This window comes from Moschus berezovskii, chromosome 25 (assembly GCF_049115385.1).
Source record: "Moschus berezovskii isolate FMDL1 chromosome 25, NW_MosBer_1.0, whole genome shotgun sequence".
Lineage (NCBI taxonomy): Eukaryota > Metazoa > Chordata > Mammalia > Artiodactyla > Moschidae > Moschus > Moschus berezovskii.
In genome coordinates this window covers 31,622,050-31,648,313 of record NC_142484.1, presented here as the reverse complement: position 1 = coordinate 31,648,313, position 26,264 = coordinate 31,622,050, and the positions used below count along the sequence as shown (strand labels likewise).

Genomic DNA, 26,264 nt, shown 5'->3' with positions numbered 1-26,264 from the left:
TGACTCTGTCCTGAGTCCTCTTGGCTCTAAAGTAAGCAGTTTTTTCTTATTTGGTTCTCAGAGTAAGCACTAGGTACCTTATATATATTTTCCTGTCTCATAGTTTATGATATAAAATACTGTCACATGGACCATTTTCTATAGACCAGACAGCTCCTAAAGTCTTAGCATTCCTGCTGCATGGTTTCCATCTGCAACCCCCTAGGCCTGTGGAAGCCGCTGATTGATAACTGAACTCTGACCTTCAGATCCCTGTGAGGACTTTTAGTTTACCAGTCTGAATGAAGTCAAGTCTCTCTAATCACTCTAGCTCCCCCATTTGCTGGCCATGTGTTCTTGGACCCGTCTCCAAGCCTCTCTTGGCCTCATGTTCTTCATCTAAGTGGTCCCTAATATCATCAGTCTTACCCAGTGGCACAGTACGTATTCGATTCTTTGATAGAAAAACGCCATGCAGATACTAGGTGTTTAATAAATCTTAGTTCCCTGCCCCACTCTGGTTCACCCTGTATCTTCAGGGTCTAACACATAGTAAGTATACAATAAATATTAGCTATTTATTAAAATTACAAATTGAGAAGGTGATGATTCCAGTGCAAGCCATAAGACTATTTCAGAGAGAAGGGGAGGAAAGTGGGATATTTAGGCTGTCAGTGGTGACAAGTCCTCTATTTTTAATAAAATCAGGTGGTGGCAGTCCATCTGGCTAAGTGTGGGCCCATAAGGTTGATTTTCACTCTGTGTTGGAAATTGTGCTCCAGCCTGATTGATTTTAGCGCCTCTTTAATCCAATCTCAGATGTGAATGTGTCCTGGCCGAGGTGATAATGAAGTAGAGGCTCATCAGTTTGTAGACATGTGTGCCTCTTAGATGGGACTGGCATGCTCAGCATGAGGGGCCCACTTCCCCCTCCTCCCCCTCCCTGTGAATGGAAGAAGTTGGTGGCCAGTCCCCAGGGGCCATCTTCCCTGGGCCAGGCCACTGATCCCTAGAAGCACCTCAGTATAGACTCACGCTGCAGCACAGAGAAGTCTCCTCGCTCCTGTTTTTACCACCTTCCACCTTTGGGCTGCCTGCTTTATGGAAATGGCAGATGTGAGCATTGCAGGCAACAGGTATCCTGACTACATTATTACCTGCTGTGAAACAGTCATCAAAAAGGAGTCATGGGGACTGCTTTTTTTTTTTTTTTTTTGCCATAAAACTTGTCCAGGAATCTTCCCGAGTGGTCTAGTGCTTCCACTACGTGGCAGGGGTTCAATCCCTGGTCAGGGAACTAAGATCCTGTATGCTACACAGCATGGCCAAAACTTTTTTAATTAAAAAAAAAAACTTGTCCATCATTCTTGTGAGATAGCAAATCGTCCATCCTCGGCTCACTGTGCTTGGTTAGGATGGGTCCATAAGACACACCAGAGTCAACTAAGTTTGGTGGGCCTTGGGCAGTGCCCACTTAGCACCTCCAGGCTTTGATTCCTCCTGCTGTGCTGTCCCTGCAATCTCTTCATGAGAGCAAGGTCGTCCTGGGTGGTAAGTGTCAGTCATATTTCCTGCACCAGGCAACTAAATCACACCAGAGTGGCCAGACTCTGCCATAACCTAGAGCTTGAGTTTCAGAACAGTTCTTACCAGGGCATCTATGGGGCTTACATTTTCTTCCCATCTCAGACACTGCATAATGCGTGGGAAATTCATTGTTTATTCTCTAAGCATTACTTATACTCTGAAGAGCCCTGTTTGTTATATGTGAATGGGGAGCATGTTGCCAATTTCCCTCCCGTTTGTTCCTGACTCACCTTGTCTGTTACCTCTCACACCCAGGAGAAACTGAAAGGCTAGAGACACAGCCTGGAGATAATAGTATATGCAAGTCCAGGCACCAGGCCCAATTCATCTTTGTATTCCTCACTTATGCTGCAGGCACTTTGCCTTTACTCAGATCCCCATCCCCCTCATACTTACACACACACCCTCACACTTAGACACACACACCCTCACACTTAGACACACACACACCCCCTCACACTTACACACACATACACGCACATCATGCTGAAATCCCAGACCTCAGGTCGTAAGAAGATTTCACAAACAGAAGACAGTAGCAGGGAAGCTAGCCAAATAGATCACTAGAAAGATGGAAAATAGAAGTCATGAAGAAAAATTTTAGAGGAATTAGCAGACAAGAGAAGCAGCTCCAACTCATTGAAGCACAAAGCCCAGGGAATGGAGCCCAGCGCTTTCCTCATCCATTATCTCATCTATCTAATTAATAACTCTGCCAAGTAATAGTTATCACCAACTTCATCTCACATGAGGAGATTGAGGCTCTGACAGGTGATGTAAGTTACTTATGGGCTAAGTAGCAGTGCTCTGACCAGCCGTCACTAAGTTTGGGCTTCATGTGAGAAGCAGGTCTTCCCTTTGAGGTCAGAATCACACCCCTGTCCGCAGCAAGGTTTCCCTTCGGATGAGCGCGCCTGGCTCTTGGCAGCAGCTACCCCCAGCTGGCTCATGGCCTTGAGAAAGTGTCTTGTCATTTTGTCTTCATTCCCTCCCCACACTCATCCTCGTGTGAAGGGAGCTTGTAAGTCAGGCCACAGTTCTGCTTGACAGTTAAAAATGTCCCGTCACGCTGCTCACCTGGAACTACCACAACGTTGTTAATCGACTGTACCCCCAATACAAAATGTTTTTGGTGTTAAAAAAAAATGTCCTGTCAAAGTACAAATGCTGCCATTTCTGTGACATAAAACTTGTTCCCTGGGTGTTTTCCCCAAACAAAGCCAACACCTAAACTCATAGCTGAAAGTAAACACCTTCCCTGGTTTTTCTCTATCATCATGTATCAAAGGATGGTGGTACCCAACTTCCTCTACACAGAGGTTACGTGAACCTAGAAGGGGCTTAGTAAAGAGCAGGAAAAACGGATAAAAAGGTTTAGCATAACACAGAATAGTCAGGCTTTGGAACTTGGGAACCCAAATCCGAGGGCATCATCTACCAAGAACCAGATTTGATGCTAGTTCAGTGCAAAACCCATGCAGCTTCTAGAAGAGGGAAGAGCAAACTGGAGCAATGAGGCTAATCCTGCCAGGTGCGTTTATCTGGGATGAAAATGAGGTCCTGGGGTAGGGTCTCAAAACCCAGCTGTACAGGTGAACATTGGATTGACTTAGGGTAATAGCCAAAGGAGGCAAGAACTTAGGGTGTTCAGTGTACAGTCAGTTCAGAAGAAATTGACAGTGTCGCTCATACATTCGTTCTATAAACTATTCCTATAACCATGAAACACTGGGCTGAGTTTGGAGAGACTGAGGGACATCGGTGTCCCTGGGTCTGGCAGTGAATGTGGGATTCCAGTGCCTGGTGATGTGGACTCTTAGGAGGAGTGTACGTGGTGCAGAGGGGACCCGGGGAGGAGACTGGAATCCTGAGTGTGCCAGGAGTCAGCAGAAGCCCTCCATCCAAAAGAGCAAGATGAGGACAGGCCTTGGAAATGCATCCTGAGAGCAAGAGCTGAAGGGCTCTGTCCAAAGAGACATCAGAGCCAGGAGGTGGCAGGTGGACAGGATCAACGTTTCCAAGTCCTAGAGGACTGTCCAAGGCAGAGGCAGACTAGTTTGCAGTCACCCCTGCAAGAAGAACAAGGCCTAGTGGCTAAGGCGCTGTAAGGAGAGGGAGCCAGGCTCACTCTGCTCCTTCCCTCCCCCCGAAAAGTCTCCTAACAGCCAGAACTAACCAGAGACAAGACAGTCCTCCTGGGGGCAGAGTGTCTCATCACTGGAAGTTTGGCTTCTTGGAGGTGATTCTGTAGAAGGAAGTACAGCATCAGTTTCAGAGAGAGGCTAGGTCACATGGCAGTGAAGTTCGCTTCCAGTGAGTCAGCTGTTACTTGATTTTGAACTTTGTGTTTTGATGGGGGTGGGTCTGAATTAATCTTGTTGCACATTGAACGTGAGGTCTCAAGAAGCAGCCACACACACTCAGATGCCGCCTGCAGAACTAAGGGCGTGTCTGGGCTTACCGCTGGGCCTCCTTTGCCATCTTCTCTAACGTGAGCTCACCTGGTCTCTGACCACAAAGCTGCAGAGCCCCCAGCTCAGACACTTTTTGAGGCTATGTCAGAAACACAGGGTACAAATGGGAACTCGGTTTCCTGGGATTTAAAAAAAAAAAAGCTCCATGCCAAGGCTTGAATAGGCAAGTACCCTACCAGGTTTGTCTGCAGGTGATGGGAATTAAGATGCTTGGGCCAAAAGCAGAGCTGCCAACAAGTGCCCAGCCATCTCTAAGGGGCGATGAACAAGGGCTGGGTGATCATCTCTCAATGATACCGCCACAGAAATCTCATCTCATCTCAGAGTTTGGGACCCCATTTTCTGGTTCCCCTTTCACTTAAGTTATGGTGATTCTAAATACACCCTTCTCTAAACTTAATTCACTGTTTTGTAACTCCAGAAGCCTTGTTGAGTATCATAATCAGAGTTAGTATTACTATTGTTATTGTTGTTTAGTTGCTCAGTCGTGTCCAACTCCTTTTGTGACTCCATGAACCTGTAGCCTGCCAGGCTCCTCCATCAGTGGGATTTCCCAGGCAAGAATACTGGGGTAAGTTGCCATGATCTCCTCCAAGGGGTCTTCCTGACCCAGGGATCGAACCTGGGTCTCCTGCATTGGCAGGTAGATTCTTTACCACTGAGCCACCAGGGAAGCCCTAAAATTACAGAGGAGTCACAGAATCTTAATGACTTAATAAGAATTTATTGGAACCTTTGCCTTTTACAGATGAGACAGTTGCGAATTAGAGAGGCTAAATGACTTACCCAAGATCACACAGTAGCCCATGGCAGAGCCAGGACTAAGCTTAGGGTTCCTAACACCAGGGCGCTCTATCTGAGAAATTTTCCCTGGGCTTCAGCTCTAAGAGGCCCTAAGAACCAGGAACACCACAGCAGAGGCTCATCAGCAGTCCTGTGTCCTGGAAAACGGTAGTAGGTTATTATTTGGTCTTGGCAAATTCTCTTTGGTGAATCACTTTCAAATCAACAATGCCTTCCGGGATCTGGGTCACTGTGCGTGACTGCGGTCAGGTCTTTGAGGTGTTAGGGCCTCCCTCAGCAGGTGCTCAGACCCTTTGGTGTAATTTTTCCTCCTTTCTCTGCCTCTCTCCTCCTTTGGCTGCCGCTCCTCTCCTTCGCACCCTCCCCTCCCAAACAGCTTTGACCTGGTCACCAACGGCGGCGTCTCCATCATCCTGCGGTTCGAGCGGGCCCCCTTCATTGCACAAGAGCACACCCTCTGGCTGCCTTGGGATCGCTTCTTTGTCATGGAGACCATCGTCATGCGGCATGAGGAGAATGAGATCCCCAGCTGTGACCTGAGCAGCTTCGCCCGCCCCAACCCTGTCGTGTCTCCTTCCCCGCTGACGTCCTTCGCCAGCTCCTGTGCAGAGAAGGGCCCCATTGTCCCGGAAATCCAGGTACACCCGGGTTTCTGAGCTGCATTTCTCCATGCTTTTCTCTCATTTAGGGGGTGGGGGAGGATCTCAGAGGCAGAAGACTAAGAGAGCCATCAGCCCACAACCCGGAACCCAGTGGCCAAGACCCCACAGTGGGGTGGTGTCGGGCTATGACGACCACCCCCTTACGCATTTAATACACATGAGCCCTTTAAAAGTGCCTGGCATCCTCCAACATATAACAAATGCCACTCCCTCTCCACTCTGCCATCCACTTCTCTTCTACGTCGCCTTTCCCCAACTTCCAGTGTCTCCCCTCTCTCATTATTTCTGTTAAAAATAGCGATGATAATTTCCACCAAGAGGAGTGAGACAGGAGGTCCCAAATGTTCGCATCACACTGAAGCTTAAATGAGAAAACGTGTATGAGGTGCCTCATACAATATCTGGCACCTACTAAGTACTCAACGGATTTTCACCAGGATTATTATGAAGATTATTTTAAACGCTCCGCCTTCAGGCCAATTAATGAGTGCTGTGGCTCAAATCCATGCACGTAAGTGCTTTACTCCATGATCATTAAAAGGAAGTAATTTGGAAAAATGCATTTTAATCTGATAGAAATCAAGACAGATTCTTTGCCTCACATAGCTGTGTGGAGTTGAATTTCTTTTGCCATCCAGGCCCGGTTTCTCATGGCAGAAAGGAAGGCTGGGGAGGACGAGGGATAACAGTGCAAAAGCTGGGGGAGAAGCCCCAGCCGTCCAGCCGGCCTAACGAGAGCTCTGGCGACCGGCAGCTTAATGATCTCCGGTATCGGGGCAGTGCGGAGTTTGGACGTGTTTGTGTGTGTATTTCTTGCCTGGCTAAGCAGGCACATTTCTCTGCTGCGCCCTGGTGAGTGGCTTTAGATGCAGCCCAAATGTAGGAAATGCAGCCATTTGGGAATTCTCCTTGCACCCTCGGGTTGAAACCTCACTCCTTTTCAGAGATGCAGCGCCTGTCTCCTGCCTCCACCACCAGGCTGACCCTTCTTAGGAGATGGTTGTTGGGGGAGACGGAGCTTGCTGGAGAGGAGTAGTTTGTTACTCAGCCCTGGTTTGGGTCCAGCAAGACAGCTTCCCAGGAGCAGGGACTTTGGGACAAATGAGGTGAAGGGTCCCCTCCTCTGCAGTGCTCCCTGGGCCGAATGTCTACAAGCCTGGCGGGGTTATAAACCTTGCTTATTATCAGATATCATGAAATACCTGATACCTGGGTTTCCCCAGTCCTGTCATTGGCTAGCCTTTGCAAGCACAGGGAGATGTGTATTTTAAAGGGTATGTTAAGGAAAGTATTAATGAATATGTATGAGCACATCAGGATGGCACTTGAGCCCTGCTTTGCCTAGAACTTGTGAGCCGGAGCTGGGGAAGATTGCTGTCATACAGGCTCCATCCCGGAAAGATCATGTGTTCAGGAGAATGGAGCACCAGTGAGAATTTATTCCCGTCTATGACATGGACAGAAAGGAGGAGGCCTTTCTTTGTGAAGGCCCAGTTCCCCCAGGAACACGAGAGCAAAATAATCACTGTCCTTTTAATGGATACGTTAGCCTCAATTGATTTGACGTCCCTTTCTTGAAACAGAGCCCAGAGCATCAAGCCGATAAAAGTTCTCCCCTTCAGCCACGTGCCTCGGCATCTTGGCATTTCATTTCAGCGTCCTGTCTTGGAGCCGAGCCCTTTGCACCAGGAGGTGAAGCACTGCCTCCCCCACCAGGCTGCTCCTCTGGCACAGCCTTGGTGCACGCAGGCTCCAAGCAGCCTGTCTGCCCTCTTTCTGCTGGTGAGGTGGGGCCATTCGCTCCTGGTCCCTGGCAGCCTGTACTGCCAGCCCCACCTAATGGTTCCATCAACATCTTGTAGCCTCTGTTTACCCTCCTGAAGAGGAAAGTCACTTGTAACAGATCTTACCTTAGGAAGGTTTTGAGAGAGTAGCAGTTCTTCTAGTTGAGACAACTCTCCACATTGATCCCAGGGCAAGGTCTGTCTTCACAATGCCCCCTGCTTCCAGCAGCAGCAGCCACAACAGCCATAGTACCATCATCCTGCTTAGAAACATTTACTGGGTATTCGTTATGTGCTGGGCAGTTTATATACGTGACCTTCTCTGGTCCGCAAAATAACCCAGTGAGGAAACTGCAATGCAGAGGTTCCATGGGTCTTCTGGGATGACACAGCAGGTGAACGAGAGATGACGTTAAGATAAGAATTTTTTACACGCGTTATCTTATCTGCTCACTAATGCAGTGAGTTGAACATCGCCATCCCTGTTGAAAGGAGGAAGAACCAGAGGCTCAACGCCCCGGACACCAGGCCTCTGACTCTTGTCTTCCTCCCCGACTCCCTGCTCCCTCCTCCTGCCGCTCCTCTTTTCAGTCTGCTTTCTCCTCCTTCCCCTTCCCCTTCTTCCTTCTCCTCTGCCCCTCCAACACCCGGAGTCCGTGGGGCTGTGGCCGCCTCCCCTCTGCCAGTGATTCCGTGACCGTCACCCACTGTGATCTGTCTCTCCAGGCTTTGCAGGAGGAAATCGCCATCTCCGGCTGCAAGATGAGGTTGAGCTACCTGAGCAGCCGGACCCCCGGCTACAAATCCGTCCTGAGGATCAGCCTCACCCACCCCACCATCCCCTTCAACCTCATGAAGGTCCACCTCATGGTGGCAGTTGAGGGCCGCCTCTTCAGGAAGTGGTTTGCCGCCGCCCCAGACCTGTCCTATTACTTCATCTGGGACAAGACGGACGTCTACAACCAGAAGGTGTTCGGGCTCTCAGAAGCCTTCGGTAAGCCTCCCCACCGCAGGGCCCAGCGCCGTCCTCAGGAGACAGGAAGGTTTGGGGGAACAGGGCCCTTGGTCCTCTTTCCTTGTTTGATCCTTGCTCCAGTTTCATTCCCTTTCTAGATTCGGCAAAGGCAGAGTGAAGAGGCAGAGAAGAAGTAACGTAAAAAGAAAGGAGAGGAAGGCAGAAGGAAGCGAGGCAGGCAGGCAAGAAGAGGGTCTGTTGAGCGTCTGCCCCAGGGGGTGAACTCTCTGTACGTGGATATCTCAGTTAATCCTCACAGCCGCCCTGTGAGTCAGAAAGTGTCCTCCTATTCTGCACGAGGAAGCTGAGGCCCAGAGAAGTGAGGGGACTTCCCAGGGAAGCCGCACAGAGAAGGAGCTGGGCCAGATTTTCCCCAGAGCTCCCCCACAGTTTTGCATTCCGCCCCCTCCCCACTGGGCACACTGGGAGCCAAGATGCCGTCCCTCGCTGTTCACAGTCCCTTCTGGAAACCAAATTGCTTCTGTGGTCTCTTCAGAAACAATGAAGCCTTGCCACCTCTTTCAGGAGATGTGAGAGCACTGAGTGCTCTCCAGCCCGTCAAGGTCTCTCTGCACAGACATTGGGGCTGAGGCTTGCTTTCCTGAGATGACTGGGGACCACGAAAAAGCAGAGAATGGCTCCTTGCGGAGCTCAGGGTCACAGGAAGGAGACCACAGGAGCACGTTCTGGCACATTCCATCCTGCCATGGGGAGCCAGCAGTCTCTCCTGGCACCTAAAGGAAGCTCTAAAGAGCCTCCCGAGTGTTAATTGCCGTCTTGAGCATGTGCAGGGTATTGACCCCTGGAAAGCAGTATCTGCCTAGAAAGATACTTGGAAGAAACAGCATTCCTGTCTCTGCCAGTCCCTTTCCATAGGGCGGTCACTGGGCTTTTCACTAACCCAGCCTTGGGGAGCCCTCCATGGTTAGCCTGCCCTCCAGTAATCCCCTAAGGAGGCCTGGACCCATGAAACAGAAGTGAAACCGGAGATTTTCAAGTTTTAAGACCTCAAAGCAACTTCCAGCTTTCAGAGTACCCTAAAGGAGCTCCTTTTCCATGTATTCATTATCAGTGATTTTGGATTTTTTTCCCTTTGTTCAAGTATTTCCATGTTCATCAATAAAAATGTGATAAATGGGCCAAAAAATAGAAATAAAGTTATCCATAGTCCTATAAGCAAATAAAACTACTTCTTAACATTAAAATTTATTTTCTTTTTTCATGTATAGTGTTTTTAACATAGATTTAGTACCATATATAACCAGTTCTTTAACTCAGCCTTAAGCACTTTACATGTCACCCATGATCTTCATAACCACAGTTTCCTGTGGCTGCATATTCCTCGAGTGGATGCACTTGGTTTGCTCAACTTCTCATCCCCTTTCAACCTTTAGTGAATAACACTGCATGAAGATTTTAGTACCTAAAGTACTTTCCATACTAAAAACCATTTCCCTGAAATCAGTTGACATGGATCCTTAAAGTATTTAGAACTTTTGTTTAACATTCCCTAATGATGTACCAAGGTCTTACCCTGTGGCTCAGATGGTAGAGTCTGCCTGTAGTGCAGGAGACGTGGGTTCATTCCCTAGGTTGGGAAGATCCCCTGGAAGAGGGAATGGCTACCCACTCCAGTATTCTTGTCTGGAGAATTCCTCAGACAGAGGACCCTGGCGGGCTAGAGTCCATGGGGTCGTGGAGTCAGACATGCTGAGCGACTAACACTTTCACTTCACAGTGATATACCATTGCTACCCAAAAAAGGATGTTCAGGCTCAGCCTCCCGGGTTAGTGTTGCAGATAGATCTCGTTGCCACTTAGGAATCTGATCCTTCTTTCTTTTCAAAACAAGCAGGGGCCTTGCAAGCAGATCTAAAGCCAAAGAAGAGGCTTTGCTCACGTGTGCATTTTGTACCTTTTTTTCCCTACAGTTTCCGTGGGTTATGAGTATGAATCCTGCCCAGATCTGATCCTGTGGGAGAAAAGAACAGCAGTGCTGCAGGGCTATGAAATCGATGCTTCCAAGCTGGGAGGATGGAGCCTGGACAAGCACCATGCCCTAAACATCCAAAGCGGTGAGTGGATTAGTAGAATTCCAGGAGCCAAGCCATGGTGTGAGTCTTGTCTCATGTGCTTTGTTCACTGTGAGGCAAAAACACACATTCACACACTCTTCAAATTCCATAGGCTCATGTGTGATCCATTGGTCAGAAGGGTTAATACAAATCCACCTTGGCAACCTGCTCTGTACTCGTCACTGCTGGGCACCGGGGATACAGATGTGAAGGGCTTCAAGGGCTTACACTCTAGGCAAGACAAATACTTCTCAGGCAATTTTCACACCATGCCATGGATGGTGCCATCACAGAGGGAAGCTGGGAACACTGTGGGGGCACAGAAGAGAAGCCCCTGACTCAGACAACTTCAGCAGGTTGTCTCTTTGGAGAGAACTTCCAGAGTCTCCAGGGGTGTACAGCATTAGCCGTGTATATCAAGCAGAAAGAACATTCTGGAAAGACAGCACAGTCCATGCCAAAGCACTGAAGCCTGAAAGAGGAGTGATTGGAGAGAAAAGATCATTGTGCTTTGAGCAAAGGGTGAAATGAAGGAAGTAGCAAAAGCCGGAGTCGGGGGCCTGAGCAGCTGGAGTCCCAGAAAGGCAGATTAGGACTTTCGACTCCACCCAGAGGCAAATCTCAAGCCTCGGAAGGGTTTAAAGCATGGAGTGACACTGTCAGATCTGTATTTTAAAGGTTATTTATTTATTTCCTTTTAGTTGTAGTAGGTCTGAGTTGCTGCCTGCAGACTGTCTCTAGTTATGACGAGCTGGGGCTATTCTTTGTTACCATGCGCGGGTTTCTCATTACGGTGGCTTCTTTTGTTGCAGAGCACAGGCTCTAGGCTCACGGGCTCAGTAGTTTTGGAGCATGGATTTAGTTGCCTCGCAGCATGTGGGATCCTCCCAGACCAAGGATTGAACCCTGTGTCCCCTGCACTGGCAGACGGACACTTAACTGTTGGTCCACCAGGGAAATCCCAGATCTGTATGTTAGATAGTTCCCTGGGACTGTGTTTCAAGATTGGACAAGTAAATATGGTGATGATGTCAGATTTCTCCTACCTAATCTGTAGATGCAAGAATGCCCATCAAAGCCACTGCGTTTGCGGGGCAGGGATTGACAAACTAATTCTGAAGTCTGTAATAAAATAAAGATTTACAAATAGCTGTGGCACTCTTTAAGAACAAAAAAGAGGCACTTGCCAGATGTTAAGCTATCTTAGGAAAACCATAATACCTAAAATTGTGGTGCTGTCACAGGAACAGATAAATAGATTCCATAGGATGGAACAAGGCGTCCAGAAGCTGACCTGTGAGTAGTAGTTAGGACTCGGCTTTGTCATGAGTGTCAGAAAAGCCGAAATAACTGCAAACAAAAGTCTGGAGGTGAATGGAGTCCAGGGCTAGTTTAGACCGAGTCTCCTTCATACATTTCTGTGAACTTCTCTCGGGATCTCCTCCATGTCAGGTTCCGTGTTAGGCACTGAGATACAGAGGGGGAAAGACATTGTCTCCGCACCTGAAATGGTAAAGAGAGAACAGATAAGTGCAATAAAGAATTCTGTGCTGTGCCATTCACACCGAGGCAAGATCCTCCACCTACAAAAAGTCACTACTCGCTGAAGCATACAATGATGCTTACCTTTTTAGTAATAAACTATTTTTTTAAAATAAGGTATGTAACTTCGGGTTTTTTAAGACAAAAAGCTATTGCACACTTTAAAAAAACAGTTCTGTGCTGTGATGGAGACACAAAATTGGCACGTGCGGTGTGTACAGTTTATTTGAGAGGCAGTGAAGCTGAATGGTTCAGAGCCGGGACTCAGCAGTGCTTCTCCTGTCATCTGTGTGATGTCAATACATGATGTCAGGGGTCCCCTGTCAATACCGGGAGGGTAATAGCACCCATCTTACAGCCTTGTCATGGGAATTCTATCAGCAAAGCAGCGGGTCCTGTCCAGGACGGCCTGGGTTTCCTTATGGGGTGAGGCAGCCTTGGGAACTGGGTCTGGAAGTGGTAGGCAGGGATCTGGCATCCCTTGCAAAACCAGGGCGACACTGCGGGCGTGGGGAGAGCCGCCCCCAGCCCCATCAGTGACTCCGCTCCTCTGCCCTCGTCCCAGGCATCCTGCACAAGGGAAACGGGGAGAACCAGTTTGTGTCTCAGCAGCCGCCTGTCATCGGGAGCATCATGGGCAATGGGCGCCGAAGGAGCATTTCCTGTCCCAGCTGCAACGGCCTCGCCGACGGCAACAAGCTCCTGGCCCCCGTGGCCCTCACGTGCGGCGCCGACGGCAGCCTCTACGTGGGAGATTTCAACTACATCCGAAGGATCTTCCCCTCTGGGAACGTCACCAACATCCTGGAGCTGAGGTATGTTCGGTGAGGCCTCCCCTGCGGTTCCTAGCATGTCCCTTTGCCATGCTACGGGCCCACCTGGCAGGACCCACTGGCCCAAGAAGGGGACAGGACCGAGCCTCCCCGGTCACTTCCCAGAGGCTGACCTGTGAGCTGGAGGCTCTGAGGCAGCCAACGCCGCTCTTCACAGGGCACGGAGATGCAAACAAACCACCCTGCGGATGGGGAGACACCCTTGCTATCCAGATGATGGAGAAGGTGGCCAGTCACCGAGTTAGACTCCTTGGAAGCCCTTCAATCTTCTTCCTGCTTCCTGGCACCAAAGCCATTGAAATGCATCACATGAGTCTTTTTAAAAAGACAAGGGATGGTATCACGAACTAGGCCCCAGTGCCAATGTTACCAAGCCTGGTCCTGTTACTTAACTGGCATTGGGAGTTAGCTGCCCAGTCCTGAGAGAAGGGCCATGGGCTGCTCCTCGGGTGTATATATGCGACAGAGCCAGCTGTCACCTTTCCCTGTCCCCATCCTGACCATGAGGGATGGAGCACGGGCACTCTCCCAGCACAGGGAGGGGCCTGATGTGTTGGACATCTCCACACCCCCTCAAACGAGATACTTCAGGAGCAGGGCACTGTCGCAGGGTGGGTTCTAGGATTCCAGGGGAACTGTGGTTAAAGATGGGGGAGCCCCACCCTCCCTTTCAGGAGAAACTGTACCAGGTTTCTCATGTCTGTTTTAGAGAGTGAACTCTGCCCATCTCTTGGGCGGGAGTCCATGTGAGCAGGATGGGCCCTTGAGCTGGGAAGTAACCAGGGGAAAAGGAAACTCTCTCTTGCAGAGTCTCCTCTATTTGCCTGGTGTTAATATGACCACTGTGCAAGATTATTTTGCTGTTATTATTTGCTATTATTTACTATTAATTATTACTATTGCCCTTGACAAATAAGATAAAGGATACTCAGGGAATTTAAGGAACCTGCCCAGGGTCCAGCTTGGCAGACCCAAACCCAGAGGGCCACCACACAGCTCTGACTCGCCAAAGCATCGTCACGGGGCCCAGTGGGGGCCACCTGGGCTGAACGCCGTGTTTACTTATTCCCGGAGGTGAGTGCCCGCTGAGAACCCCTCTCTGCAGGGCACACGGGAAAGGAGGGGAAGGCTGGCCGGCTGGCCCCAGCCATCACAGCCCTGCAGATGAGAGCGCTGTGTTCACCCACCCCACCCACAGCAGAACAAAGGAAGGGGACGGTCTTTGGCCATAAAAAAAAAAAAAAAGCAGAAGCTCACATTCTGTGGACTCATAAGAAATCAGACATCAGGTGGAATGAGAGAGAACCAAGCCGTTGACAGGAGAGTCTCTGCCCACTTTTTTTTCTCTCTTTTATGAGTTTGACCAGCATAGATACCTGCCAGGGAAACGGGAACCCTTGAGTGTATTTGCTTTAGTTGACTAACTGCTCATATTGTCTTTCTCTTTCCTGTGCATTAGTGGAGAGAGAGCCATAGGCTAGGGGTCAGCTCACCTTGGCGGAGGAACTAAAACTGGACCACTTACCCTCTCTGGACTTCCATTTTCACATCTTTTAGAGACCCCACTTTCCCTGTCTCCCTGCCATGGTTGTAGAGAGATCATGGAAGATAGTCTGTAAGGAAGGGAGGAGGAAATTGCATTGGGGGAAAAATAATTTATTGATAGGTTATCATCTCAGTATATTTCCTTCCCGTCCTCTTTCCCAGGCCTGTTTCTCTGTGTCCCCTTATCCCCTGTAAGTGGAATGTAGCTCCAATTCTCTGTTCTATTAGGAGGAGGATCGTGGTGGGCCCCGCAGGTCCCAGTCACTCTCGGTAGGGCAGCGTGCACACAAACAGAGACACAGCAGTGGGCGTATCTCTGAGAGCACATCTCTGGGCAGGGGAGGAATCGACCGTGCCAACCTCTGTCTTAGCCCTGGTGCAAGCAGCCACCCGGGTCAAGCGCATCCGCTTCTGCTAGAGTCAGCAGTGTCGGTGCAGGTGAAACCATGCCGCCTCCGTGATATGTAGCTGCTTATAAGTGAGCTCACTGACAAGTAATATCCAATATGAAATATATCAGTGTCAGAGCTGCTAAGTCTTTATTTATTACAGTATTGTACAGAACCATTGCTGTCAAGTTTTCGGGCTGCTAATAATGCTTCTAACCCTGTTGCTAACACTTTATTCTTTCTTCTATTCCCTGCTCTCCTGTCTTCTGTCAGAAATAAAGATTTCAGACATAGGTAAGCCAACCAGTGGAGAATTTCCTGTCTCTCCCTGCCTTGTTGCATGCTGTATGGTAAGCTGCATGTGTCAATTTCAGATCGCTCAGTGGCAAATGACTCCTCTGTGATTGGATCCGATTGGGGGTGCCTCGGCTACAGTGAAAGAAAGTCATTAATAGTGGTGAAGGCGGGTAGGGAGAGCCTGAGCGCCTTTCATCTCTGGCGCAGCGCAGCATTTATTTTGGTAGTTCGTGGACATGACAGGCTGAGTAATAGGAGGAGATTTTAACCTTGGCAGAGTAATTTGCACGCCCTAGTCTGATTATCCTGAGAATGAAGGGGGAGATTATCCCCACTGTGTTGAGTGACTTGGAGGATCACAGTGGGAATGCCGTGAGAAGGACTGAATCAGGCAGAGATCCTGGCAGAAGACAGGCTTCAGATTCGTCCTTCTCTGGGCGTTCCACGTGCCTCAGGTTTGGAGGCTGGAACACCAAGGGACCGCTCCAGGAGGTCTGCCAGCAAGGACAGAATGGGGGACGATGTTCAGGCCATACACACCACCCACAGGGGGAAGCCCCCAAACAGGAACTTTGTCACAGAGTAGATCTGTTATGTAGGCTCCTGCGGTGACCCTGCAGCAAGCAGGAGTGGTCCTCGGCAGACACACTGACATCCCCGGGCTATGGCACTCGTCCGACTCCTAGGTGACCTCAGCGTCCCCCCGCCTCACACACATCTGGGTGACCTGACAGTAGCCATGGCACATGGGGTGTGGCTTGTACTGCTACCCACGTGGCTCTCAGTTGTCTGTGTGGGTGCAGATCAGACTGGCATGTGGGTGGGCACTTACTTGAGATAAGGACAGTAGCGAGTCAGACAGATCCCAAATCCAACAGTGATTATGTCCATGTCTGTGTAATTATAGTAATAACATGGCACTCATATATATTCTTTTAAGATAATGATAGTAGTATGTAGAAGGCACTTAATGTGTGGTAGAAAGCAGGTTAGCGTTTTACATGGATTATAGCAATGCACCCCCAGACCGCCTCTGAAGGAGTTCTTCACGATACATCCAGTTTACAGATGAGGAAACCGAAGCTCTCAATCATGTGACCTTGGAAAACTGTTTAAATCTATCTGAGCATTAGTTTCTAATTTGAAGATAATAAAATCTCCCTTGGAGATCATCATAAAGAAAACAGAAGATATTTATAAAGTATCTAGCATTGTGCCAGGCACTCTAATGAGTTATTATTTTTATTATTGTCATTATTACTATTATTATTATCATCATCATCATAATTAGATGATGATGATTATGTTGCTGTCTATCCTGAAAAGGAATTCAGTCTTCTTGCAACTAAAGACACATGTATTAAAGTAAATTAAATAGAATTTGGGAACAAAAGAAAAAAGGAGAAAACACATATTTGTGATTACGCATCAGATAGGACTCTGAGCTTCCTCGCAGTCAGATTAAACAGAGAAGCATAACTGTCTTCAGGGTTTACATTACCAGAGATGGAAAAATATGCCCCCTTCTCAGAGCAGGAGTATTTTTCCTGACACTGAAATAGAAGAGAGATATCCAAAGAACTTAGTATGGGTGTTACTGAACTATGAACGAGTATGCGCCCTCAGGTTCAGTTTTTAGCAAACACAGTGCATTTCATACGAAGATCTCGGATGAAGACCTAGCCCTTCCCATTGGCACCTCCAATCGGCAGTGGTGACTGCCTGGGTCACAGCTAGGAGACGGGGGCACCTAGCTGCCAAGAGTCAGAGGCCAGGGTGCTCGTCCAGCTTTGCTGCATAGGCATGTGGCCTTGGGCTGGTCACACAGCTTTTCTGGTTTCCAGTGGCATCATCTGTAAATTGAGAGTCGTGATTTTGGTACCTTTTGTTTGCGCTGTTTAGTGATCTTTTGATGTACCCATGGTATGGTTTCAGAGGTGGCTTCCTGCCCTCTCTCAATTCATTGTTTGCTCAGGTGCCAAAACCTATTTTGAAAGTGAACCAAAGTAGAAGGGAAAAATGGAATTTCTTTCTGCCTTCCAGTTTTCTAAAGACAGTCAGGAGGGAGAAGACCTGGGCTCCAGCTCTGATTTTAACTGGCACCTGGATATTGGCAAATCCCTCCCTCTCTCAGAGCTTTAATGTTCCCATCAGTAAATGCCAGAAATGGAATAAAGAAATTCTAAAATTTCGTCCTCTTGGTCCATTAGCATTTACTGTTCCAGCTGCTCCAAGGAACTAGAGGCTCAGGCTAGGACTCTTAGCCTGTGTGTGTGTGTCTCTCTCTCTTTGGCCTTTACAACCTTAATTCAGCCCACCATGCTGGGCATGCTCACCACCGAGACCCCCAGTCCCTAGGGCATCGTCCTCCCTGCCTTCCTTGAGGGATTAAGGGTCCTCACCTCCTCCCAGATCTCTCCTGTAGGGTCATGGAGGAATGTTTGAAGTCTGTTGTTCAGAAGTACATCTGAACTCAAATCTCCATCAAACCAAGCTACACATAGTATGTTAACTCGAAGAGAGCTCTTAGTTGCTCAGAAAATAGGTTAGACAGACAGCATTAAGTATGACATACTGGTGTTTTTCATTGTGCAATAACATAAATGTTTTGGAGGTTTCTCAAGGTGACCAGCTGCCATTAATTGGGCTTTTTTATTTTTTAATGGAGCGGGCACTATCCTCAAAGGTTTACATTCTTCATAAAATTTTGTTCTCAAAGTAGCCCTTGGAAGTAACTATGATTATCCCTATTTCTCAGATGACAAACAGTTGAGGCTCAGAGTAATAATTTGCCCAAGGTCACCTATCACGTGGGTAACGGGCCTGTATTTGAACCCCTGTCTGTGTGGTTCCAGTGCTTAAGCTCTTCCTACTACAAGAACCAGTGTATCAAGGTCTGTCAAGGCTGCTACATGGTGTGGTCACAGGACACCCTTCTGCATAAGCCAGGTCTTATTCTGAAGGAGAGGGAAAATCCCCACTCAGAAGCAGGGGATAGGTTGCCTTTGGTGCCAAGAGACTCCTGGGCTCACAGCTCCTACTAGGAAATTCCCCGCATTGTCCAGATAGAGGTCAGAGTGAGGCCCACTGCAGCTCATTCACTTCAGGATTAATACCTTATAGCCCCTAAGATTTTGCACAATTTCCAGGGGCACCAGGGTTGTGTTTAAGGAAGTAGGAAAGAATGCAGGTCCTCAGGATCTCCTGCCCAGACTCTGGCAGTGGAACTGTGAGCCTGCTCTGTGCCCAGCCCTGCCCAGGATACTGGGGATCGGAGCCAGATCAGACAGGGTCCCTGTCCACAGCACCAGGCCTGGGGTCTCAGCGAAAGGCCATCTCCCATCTCATACATCTATGGTTTGCAAAGTATTCTAAGGAAGGCCCACCTCCTCCAAGTACATATAAGCAACATCGGCATCCTCTGAGAACTCATTAGAAGTGCAGACTCTCGGACCACACCCAGAACTGCAGAGCTGAAATCTTCATTTTAACATGATTCATAAGCACATCAAAGTTTGAAAAGCTCTGCTCTAAAGGCATGGTTTCCAAAGTCAGCTGGGCTTCAGGAGCACCCGAATGATTGTCAAGGGACAGATACCCAGGCCCTTCAGATGTGATGGATGAGGCTTTAAAAAAAAAGTTTTCCAGGTGAATCTGATGTGCAGCCGTGTTGAGAACCATCACCCTACGATCGTTAGCAGTGGGTGTTTCCCGTCTGTAATCCCAGAAAATCTGATAGGCATTTACTCTCTGATTCATAAAGTCAGCAGGCCTTTCTGGAACACTGACTCTGTACCAGCTCAGGGCTAAGCACCAGGAACTTGAAGCCTGGCCCTGCCCCTCAAGAGTCCAAGATGTCCTTGAGGAATCAGACAGTTAAGCAGAAAAGAATCTTAAGGTGCTGGAGGGACTGAAAGTATAACGTGCTGAGAGTCTGGTGGAGACCCAACAGAAGAAGGAGGGGAAAGCAGGGACCCCAGAATCCAGGAGAGGAAGGTATCCCAGATGAGGCGATGTTGGAGCTAAGTCCTCAGAGATAAGCAGGCGCCCTGGGCCAGAAAAGCAGAGGAGCTTTCTAGGCCCTGAGGAGCAGCGCGGGGAAGTAGAGCAAACACAGACTCTGGCATCCAGAAGATCAGAGAGAAATACCATCCTGCCACTTGGCACTTTCTGGCCCCGCTCAAGTTTTGGGTTTCTAAACATCTCATCTCAGGTTTGTAAAGCAGTTGTTTTTTTTTTAATAAGCACCTGCCTTCTATGGTGTTTGTGATGAAAAGGAGGTTGTGCATATAAAAGGCTAGCACCATGCCTGGGACAAACTGGTGCCCTGAGGTGGCAGCCGATGCTTCCGTACCAGCAGCCCGCGCATCCGCAGCTCTGCCCTCAGGGCTGGGGGCGCAGCTCCTGGGAGAGGTCGGGCTGCCGCTCCCAGTGCAGGTGGCCCGAGGAAGAAGCAAGTGGAAGATTGTCCAAGAGTTCTGCCCACTGGAAAGGGCCATTGAGCTGGATCATTTCATTTGATCCTGATGATAAGCCTGTGAGCAAAGCAGGGCAGGGATGCCATCATCTGACGGCTGAGGAACCCACTACGTGAACCATTTAGGTGGCTTGTCCAAACTAGAACCCACATTCTCTCAGTTCAGAACTAGTGCTCCTTCCCTTACGGTTAGCGGACGAAACCCCAACCTTGTCCTGGGGCACAAAAGAGGGGCCACTGGACAGTCTGCCAACTTCCACCCTCTTCTGGAATTCACCGACCTGAGAAACGTCGCCTAAGTGGCACTTCTCTGGGTCGATGCAGAAAGACGTGAGCCAGAATCTCGGGACGGGGGGCCTACTCTCAGTGGACAGGCCCCACCATATTCCTCAAGGACCTAGTTTCTGCCTTGGTGAATAGCACCCATTTATTATGGGTGATACGAAAAGAAATGAAAAATTGACCTCCAGCTGTCATTAAGAATCAGAAAGCTCAAGGCTGCCCCAGCATTGCAGAGTAGGATCTAAGGTCACTGCATTTTATTTAGCCAGAATCAGTGTCATCTGGGAAAATTAAATCTGTCACATGTTATAGGGCAAGTCACAGGGGACATGTCCAGTTAAATAGAACATCTCTCCTATTACCACCACTCCTGAGAGAAGTTACAAGAAAGCTAAGTAATTTGATTGAAAATACTGTTTAAATAAACTAAAAATGGAGATCTCATGCACTTAATGGCTGCTGTGGGCTGGAAAAGCATCAAGCTGAACATTGGAAACACAGGAAAGAATAAAATCCCATCTCTTCCCATCAAGTAGTGATGGGACTGGGGAGACAGAGTGAAAAGTGGAAGTGTTGGGCTCAGTTATGTTGGACTCTTTGCAGCACAAAGAGTTTCAGGCTGATTGTTTACCGCCTGAGCCACCAGAGAAGACTGGGAGACAGACACATAAGTAAATAAAGCATTATGTTCAGTGTCCTGTAACCCAGATATGGAAAGATAAGAATGTCAGTGCATAGGGAAGAAAGGCTGCAGGAGGTTTGACAGAAAAGGTACCATTTGAGCTGACACCTGAAGAGTGAATAGTAGTTCTGTTTTTTTGAGGAATCTCCACACTGTTCTCCATAGTGGCTGTACTAGTTTGCATTCCCACCAACAGTGTAAGAGGGTTCCCTTTTCTCCACACCCTCTCCAGCATTTATTGCATGTAGACTTTTCGATAGCAGCCATTCTGACTGGTGTGAAATGGTACCTCATTGTGGTTTTGATTTGCATTTCTCTGATTATGAGGGATGTTGAGCATTTTTTCATGTGTTTGTTAGCCATCTTTATGTCTTCTTTGGAGAAATGTCTGTTTAGTTCTTTGGCCCATTTTTTGATTGGGTCATTTATTTTTCTGGAATTGAGCTGCAGGAGCTGCTTGTATATTTTGGAGATTAATCCTTTATCAGTTGCTTCATTTGCTATTATTTTCTCCCATTCTGAAGGCTGTCTTTTCACCTTGCTTATAGTTTCTTTTGCTGTGCAGAAGCTTTTGATTTTAATTAGGTCCCATTTGTTTATTTTTGCTTTTATTTTCAATATTCTGGGAGGTGGGTCTTGGAGATAGAACTGCCATATGATCCAGCAGTCGCACTCCTGGGCATACACACCGAGGAAACCAGAATTGAAAGAGACACATGTACTCCAATGTTCATTGCAGCACTGTTTGTAATAGCCAGGATATGGAAGCAACCTAGATGTCCATCTGCAGATGAATGGATAAGAAAGCTTTGGTACATATACACAATGGAGTATTACTCAGCCATTAAAAAGAATGCATTTGAACCAGTTCTAATGAGGTTGAAGAAACTAGAGCCTATTATACAGAGTGAAGTAAGCCAGAAAGAAAAACACCAATACAATATACTAACACATATATGGAATTTAGAAAGATGGAAATGATAACCCTGTATACAAGACAGCAAAAGAGACACAGATGTATAGAACAGTCTTTGGGATTCTGTGGGAGAGGGTGAGGGTGGGACGGTTTGGGAGAATGGCATTGAAACATGTATATTATCATATGTGAAATGAATCGCCAGTTCAGGGTTGATGCATGTTACAGGATGCTCAGGGCTGGTATGTGGGGATGACCCAGAGGAAGGATAAGGGAAGGAGGGAGGTGAGAGGGGAGTTCAGGAAGGGGAACTCATGTACCCCTGGGGTGGATTCATGTCAATGTATGGCAAAACCAACCAATATAATATTGTAAAATAATTAGCCTGCAATAAAAATAAAAATTAAAAAAAAAAAAGAGTGAATAGTAGTTCAGCAGGCTGAGAAAGGGAGGGTATAGGATGTTCCCCAGAGCAGGAGCCACCGGTGCCAAGAGGCGTGAAGACATGTTTGAGGGACAAGTTGTCGGGATGGCTGATGACACGTGGTGAGGGAATGGCCTTGACTGGGAAGAAATTATAAATCATTACTACCTGACAGCAAAATTCAGGCTTAATAAGAGATACCTACTCTGTAGTCCTCTCCAAAGACAAAAACAGACATAATGACTAGTAATTAAAATAATAATTATGATTATCAAGTGCCTACTGTGGGCTTCCCTGGTGGCTCAGACGGTAAAGAATCTGCCTGCAGTGCAGGAGACCTGAGTTCGATCCCTGGGTCGGGAAGATCCCCTGGAGGAGTGCATGGCAACCCACTGCAGTATTCTTGACTGGAGAATCCCCTTGAACAGACGAGCCTGGCGGGCTACAGTCCATATGGTCACAAAGAGTTGGACACGGCTGAGTGACTAAGCACAACACAGACAGCATTGTGTGCCACGCACTGTGCTGAGTATTTCTCATGTAATTTATATAACATTTTATATAATGTTCCCAATATACCAGCAAGGTCACACGCCCATTTTGCAGATGAAGAAAACTTGAGGCTCAGGAGGCCTGGTCAGTTGCCCAGGTTTCAGAACCACAAAACGACAGAGGTAGACTTGATCTGAACCCAAAGCCTGCGCGAGTTTTCCTCCGCTGTGCCTGGAGATGCCGCCTCGTCTCCATCATCTCCCCGTGCAGGCCCCATCCAGCTTCACTCTCCTCCCTGAGCGCATCCTGCCCTTGTGGCTGTTTTGCAGAAACAGAACCATCACCAGCACAGCTGCCCTGTTCTGTCTCTTCTTCCTTGGCCGTTGCGCCAATTGCAGACTAATCTTGTAGCTCCTTTGTGTCTGGCTGCAGGAAGGAGAATACTGGGCTCCTGATAAGTATAGCGTGATTGTCAGAAGAAGACGCCGTTGACACCGGCTACAGTCCAGTCTCACTGGGACCTTAGCAGTCAGTCCCAAGATGAGGGTGGAGCTGCTGTAAAAGCTGCGTGGGGGAAGAGCTCGTGTGTTGTTTTGTTTAGTTTTGAAGTGTTTTTTAAAGTCAGATCCTTTCATGTCTCTGGTCTGGATTTACAGACCACCTCTGGTCAGCCTCACGGATAATCTTTTTAAAGAAAACACAGGCATCGCGCTGTTGGCTGGGCATGAGAGTCATCAATAAGAAGCTCTTGCATTCATAGTTGGGTGAGAGGCAAAGGCCAACCACAGAGGTCAGAAAAATTGGGGAACCATCACCCCAAAGAAGGGCATTGTCCCCCTTTAGGCTTAATCTCAAGCTCTGTATCCCTGGCTGCCTGTCAGGAAAGAGGAAAGTGCTCACCAACTGGCGTGTCCTTGTTTTCCAGTCACAGCCCAGCACACAAATACTACCTGACCACAGACCCCATGAGTGGGGCTGTCTTCCTTTCGGACACCACAAGCCGGCGGGTCTTCAAGATCAAGTCCACAGTGGTGGTGAAGGACCTCGTCAAGAACTCTGAGGTGGTGGCGGGGACAGGTGACCAGTGCCTCCCCTTCGATGACACTCGCTGTGGGGATGGTGGAAAAGCCACGGAAGCCACACTTACCAACCCCAGGGGTAAGGCTTTGCTTTCAAAACTCTCTCAGTAACATTCATAGGGGTAGTTCCATTTCCAAAAGGTAAACCTGTTTATCATTGCAAAAAAGTTGGAAAATGCCAAGAACTCTACAGAGGAAAGTTTAAGCTGTCATAATTCCACCTGCCAGAAATATTCCCAGTTAATATTTCCTATCTTTCCCCCTAGCCTTTTTTCTAAGTGTGTGTGTGTATCTAATGCTCACCAGAAACAAACCAAATTAAGTCACATTAAACAAGTTGTTTTAGTAACCTACTTTTTTTCTAAGTGATATATCATGAATATTTCTCCATGTCATTAAAGAGTCTTCTATGAATTTGCGTTTACTGGATATATAGTATTCCACCAAATGGATGTCCCATTATTTATCAGTCCTCTCCTGTTGGATATATATGCTGCCTTTCATGTCATTGTCTGATTTAAAGAAAAGTAGTAGTATATCATCTTTGCACATGTTCATGTCCTATAAAGTTTCAATTTTGAGTCCTTCAAAAAATTGGACCTCTTCACACGCACAATTACTTTCCATTCACTTATTCAGCAAGTATTTGCTGAGTATGCAGGGTACTGTGCGTACAGAGAAAAGTTCATTATGGCAGAAAAGTAAGACTTGAATGTAAATCAGTGAGATGGGAGACGGGGAGAAGGGCTCCCTGAGGTGCAGGGAGAAAGAGCTGTGCGTTGGGAGTCCAGAGCCAAGGGAGGCCCCTGTGCCCAGGAGACTGGGAAGGCTTTCTGGAGGAGAAGCCATCGTTGTCAGCGGACATCCATCAGCACGTGTTCGCCGAGCTGCAGGCCCTAAGGCCAATGACCTATAGTGTCTAAGCCACAGGGTCCTTGTCAATAAAATAGGAGTAATATTATCTTCTGTGTCCACCTCCTCGAATTGCGCTGCGAGTCAAAGTTAATATGTTTCATACTATGTCCTATAAAAATGTCATGAGCGATCGTTTTCTTAAGCAGTGCCAGATTCCAGGGCTTGGTTTCAAATGCAAGCTGTAGACTTGTGAAGTCAGGCAGTCCTGTGTTTCAATTCAGACAGTGCTACCTAATGGGAATCCCTGGTGGCTCAGCTGTAAAGAATCTGCCTGCAACGTAGGAGATGCGGGTTTGATTCTTGGGTTGGGAAGATCCCCTGGAGAAGGAAATGGCAACCCACTCCGGTACTCTTGCCTGGGAAATCCCATGGACAGAGGAGCCTGGAAGGCTACAGTCCATGGGGTCACAAAGAGTCAGACACAACTTAGTGACTAAACCACCACCACTACTGCCATTGCCGCCTAATATGGGTGAGTTGTTTAACCTCTCTGAGCCCCATTTTCCCCCTCTAAATAGAAATACACTGTACAGTTGTAGTCCAGATTAACTGTTATCAGGAATGTAAATACTTGCTTAGGACAGTGGTACCAGGTACATGATAAGCTTCTCATAAGTGGTAATTCCTATTCCTGTTATATTATATCACAGAATATCATGTATCATTACTTATATGTCTCTACCACATACCTGAAGTGATCAGGTAGTAACTCCATGGGGTAAATTTTGTGACACTTGTGGTTAATCTCCTTCTGAATTACGATTTCCCAATACTGCGAGAGTAGCCTGGAGTGGAAAGAACACTAGGCTTGCACTCAGGGAGCCTGCATTATGATTTTGCCCTGCAACTCCTGGCTCTGGGACCTCCCCTTGTGGGCCTCAGTGTTCCTTTAGTAAATGTGCAGATTGGGCTAAATGGTCCATGAGAGCCCTTTTGGCGGCAACGTTCTATTCTCTTAAAATTAAAAGTTTTTTTCTGAGAAGTTTTATTCTCTCAAGATCTTTTCTCATTTGCTCCACACACGTGTGTTCCCCACCCTCCACTCTCTCTCACACACACACACATACACACACACACACAGACAGATGTAGTGACAGGGAAATTGCCCCAAAGCCTGTAATTAACACAGATAGAAATGACAAGGGTGCCAGGATGTGCAGACACTGTGCAACAGGGAGGAGAAAAGATGTCCATCTATTTAGCACAACAAAAGGAGAAAAAAGTGAAGTCATTAATCAGGGCACACATCACTTCTATTAGCCTGTGCAGCCAACTTTGTAAACAAGAAACCCAGTTGTTCCTGGAGCATTCATCAGTCCTATAGCAGATGGAGGAGAAAGACCAAGCACAGCCACACAGACAAGAAAGCACCTGTCTGAAGCTCCTGTGCTTAAAGAATGAAATTAGTTTATATTCTAAGCAGGGACAGGAGGAGGACGTCCCCCGCTTTAAGGCTGCCGGTCCTCCGCGTGAAATCACTATTCAGCCCTGAACAGCCTAAGGCAGCGGGCAGGAGGAAGCACAGCTCCCATGGATGTTCCTCACGCAGAGGCCCCTGGGTGTCTTAACCCCACCCTCCTGACTGGTCATAGACCTGTGGGCCCTTGAGAGCAAGCCCAGGATGGGTTTCATGTTCTCATAATTCTAAGTCGTTACAATAATCGAGGGCTAACTATTACAGGTCAGGTGTTATTACCCGCATTTTATCCATGAAAAAACTGAGACTTGGAAGTGAAGTGTCTACCCTAAGGTTATATAACTGGGAGGCTTTATAGCTTTAACCGTCTCCACCTCTGTGAAGCTTTTTCTGACCAGTTCCTGCCCCAGAGAAAACAAGATGAAACTGACCAGAATCTCCTCTATTTCCCCATTAACTGCTGTGGCTTCTGTCACTCCCTGGGTCCAAAGTCATTCCTGTGCCCCCTCAGCTAGACCGTGTGTTCCTCAGGGCACACCCTGTCTGTCTCTCAGCCCCAGGATCCCTCAGCAGTTCAGACTTCTATAGTGTATG

The 26,264-nt window shown here is 47.9% G+C and overlaps 1 protein-coding gene across 1 annotated transcript in view; it reads left to right on the top strand.

Moving 5' to 3' along the window:
• Window positions 1-26,264, top strand: part of TENM4 (teneurin transmembrane protein 4) — a 787,800-nt gene that overhangs the window by 707,690 nt on the left and 53,846 nt on the right. Inside the window, exons 20-24 of the mRNA XM_055416091.2 lie at window positions 5,221-5,482; window positions 8,017-8,284; window positions 10,237-10,380; window positions 12,488-12,737; window positions 23,185-23,417. Coding sequence (XP_055272066.2) covers window positions 5,221-5,482; window positions 8,017-8,284; window positions 10,237-10,380; window positions 12,488-12,737; window positions 23,185-23,417 — 1,157 coding nt within the window. The remainder of the gene's footprint in view (window positions 1-5,220; window positions 5,483-8,016; window positions 8,285-10,236; window positions 10,381-12,487; window positions 12,738-23,184; window positions 23,418-26,264) is intronic.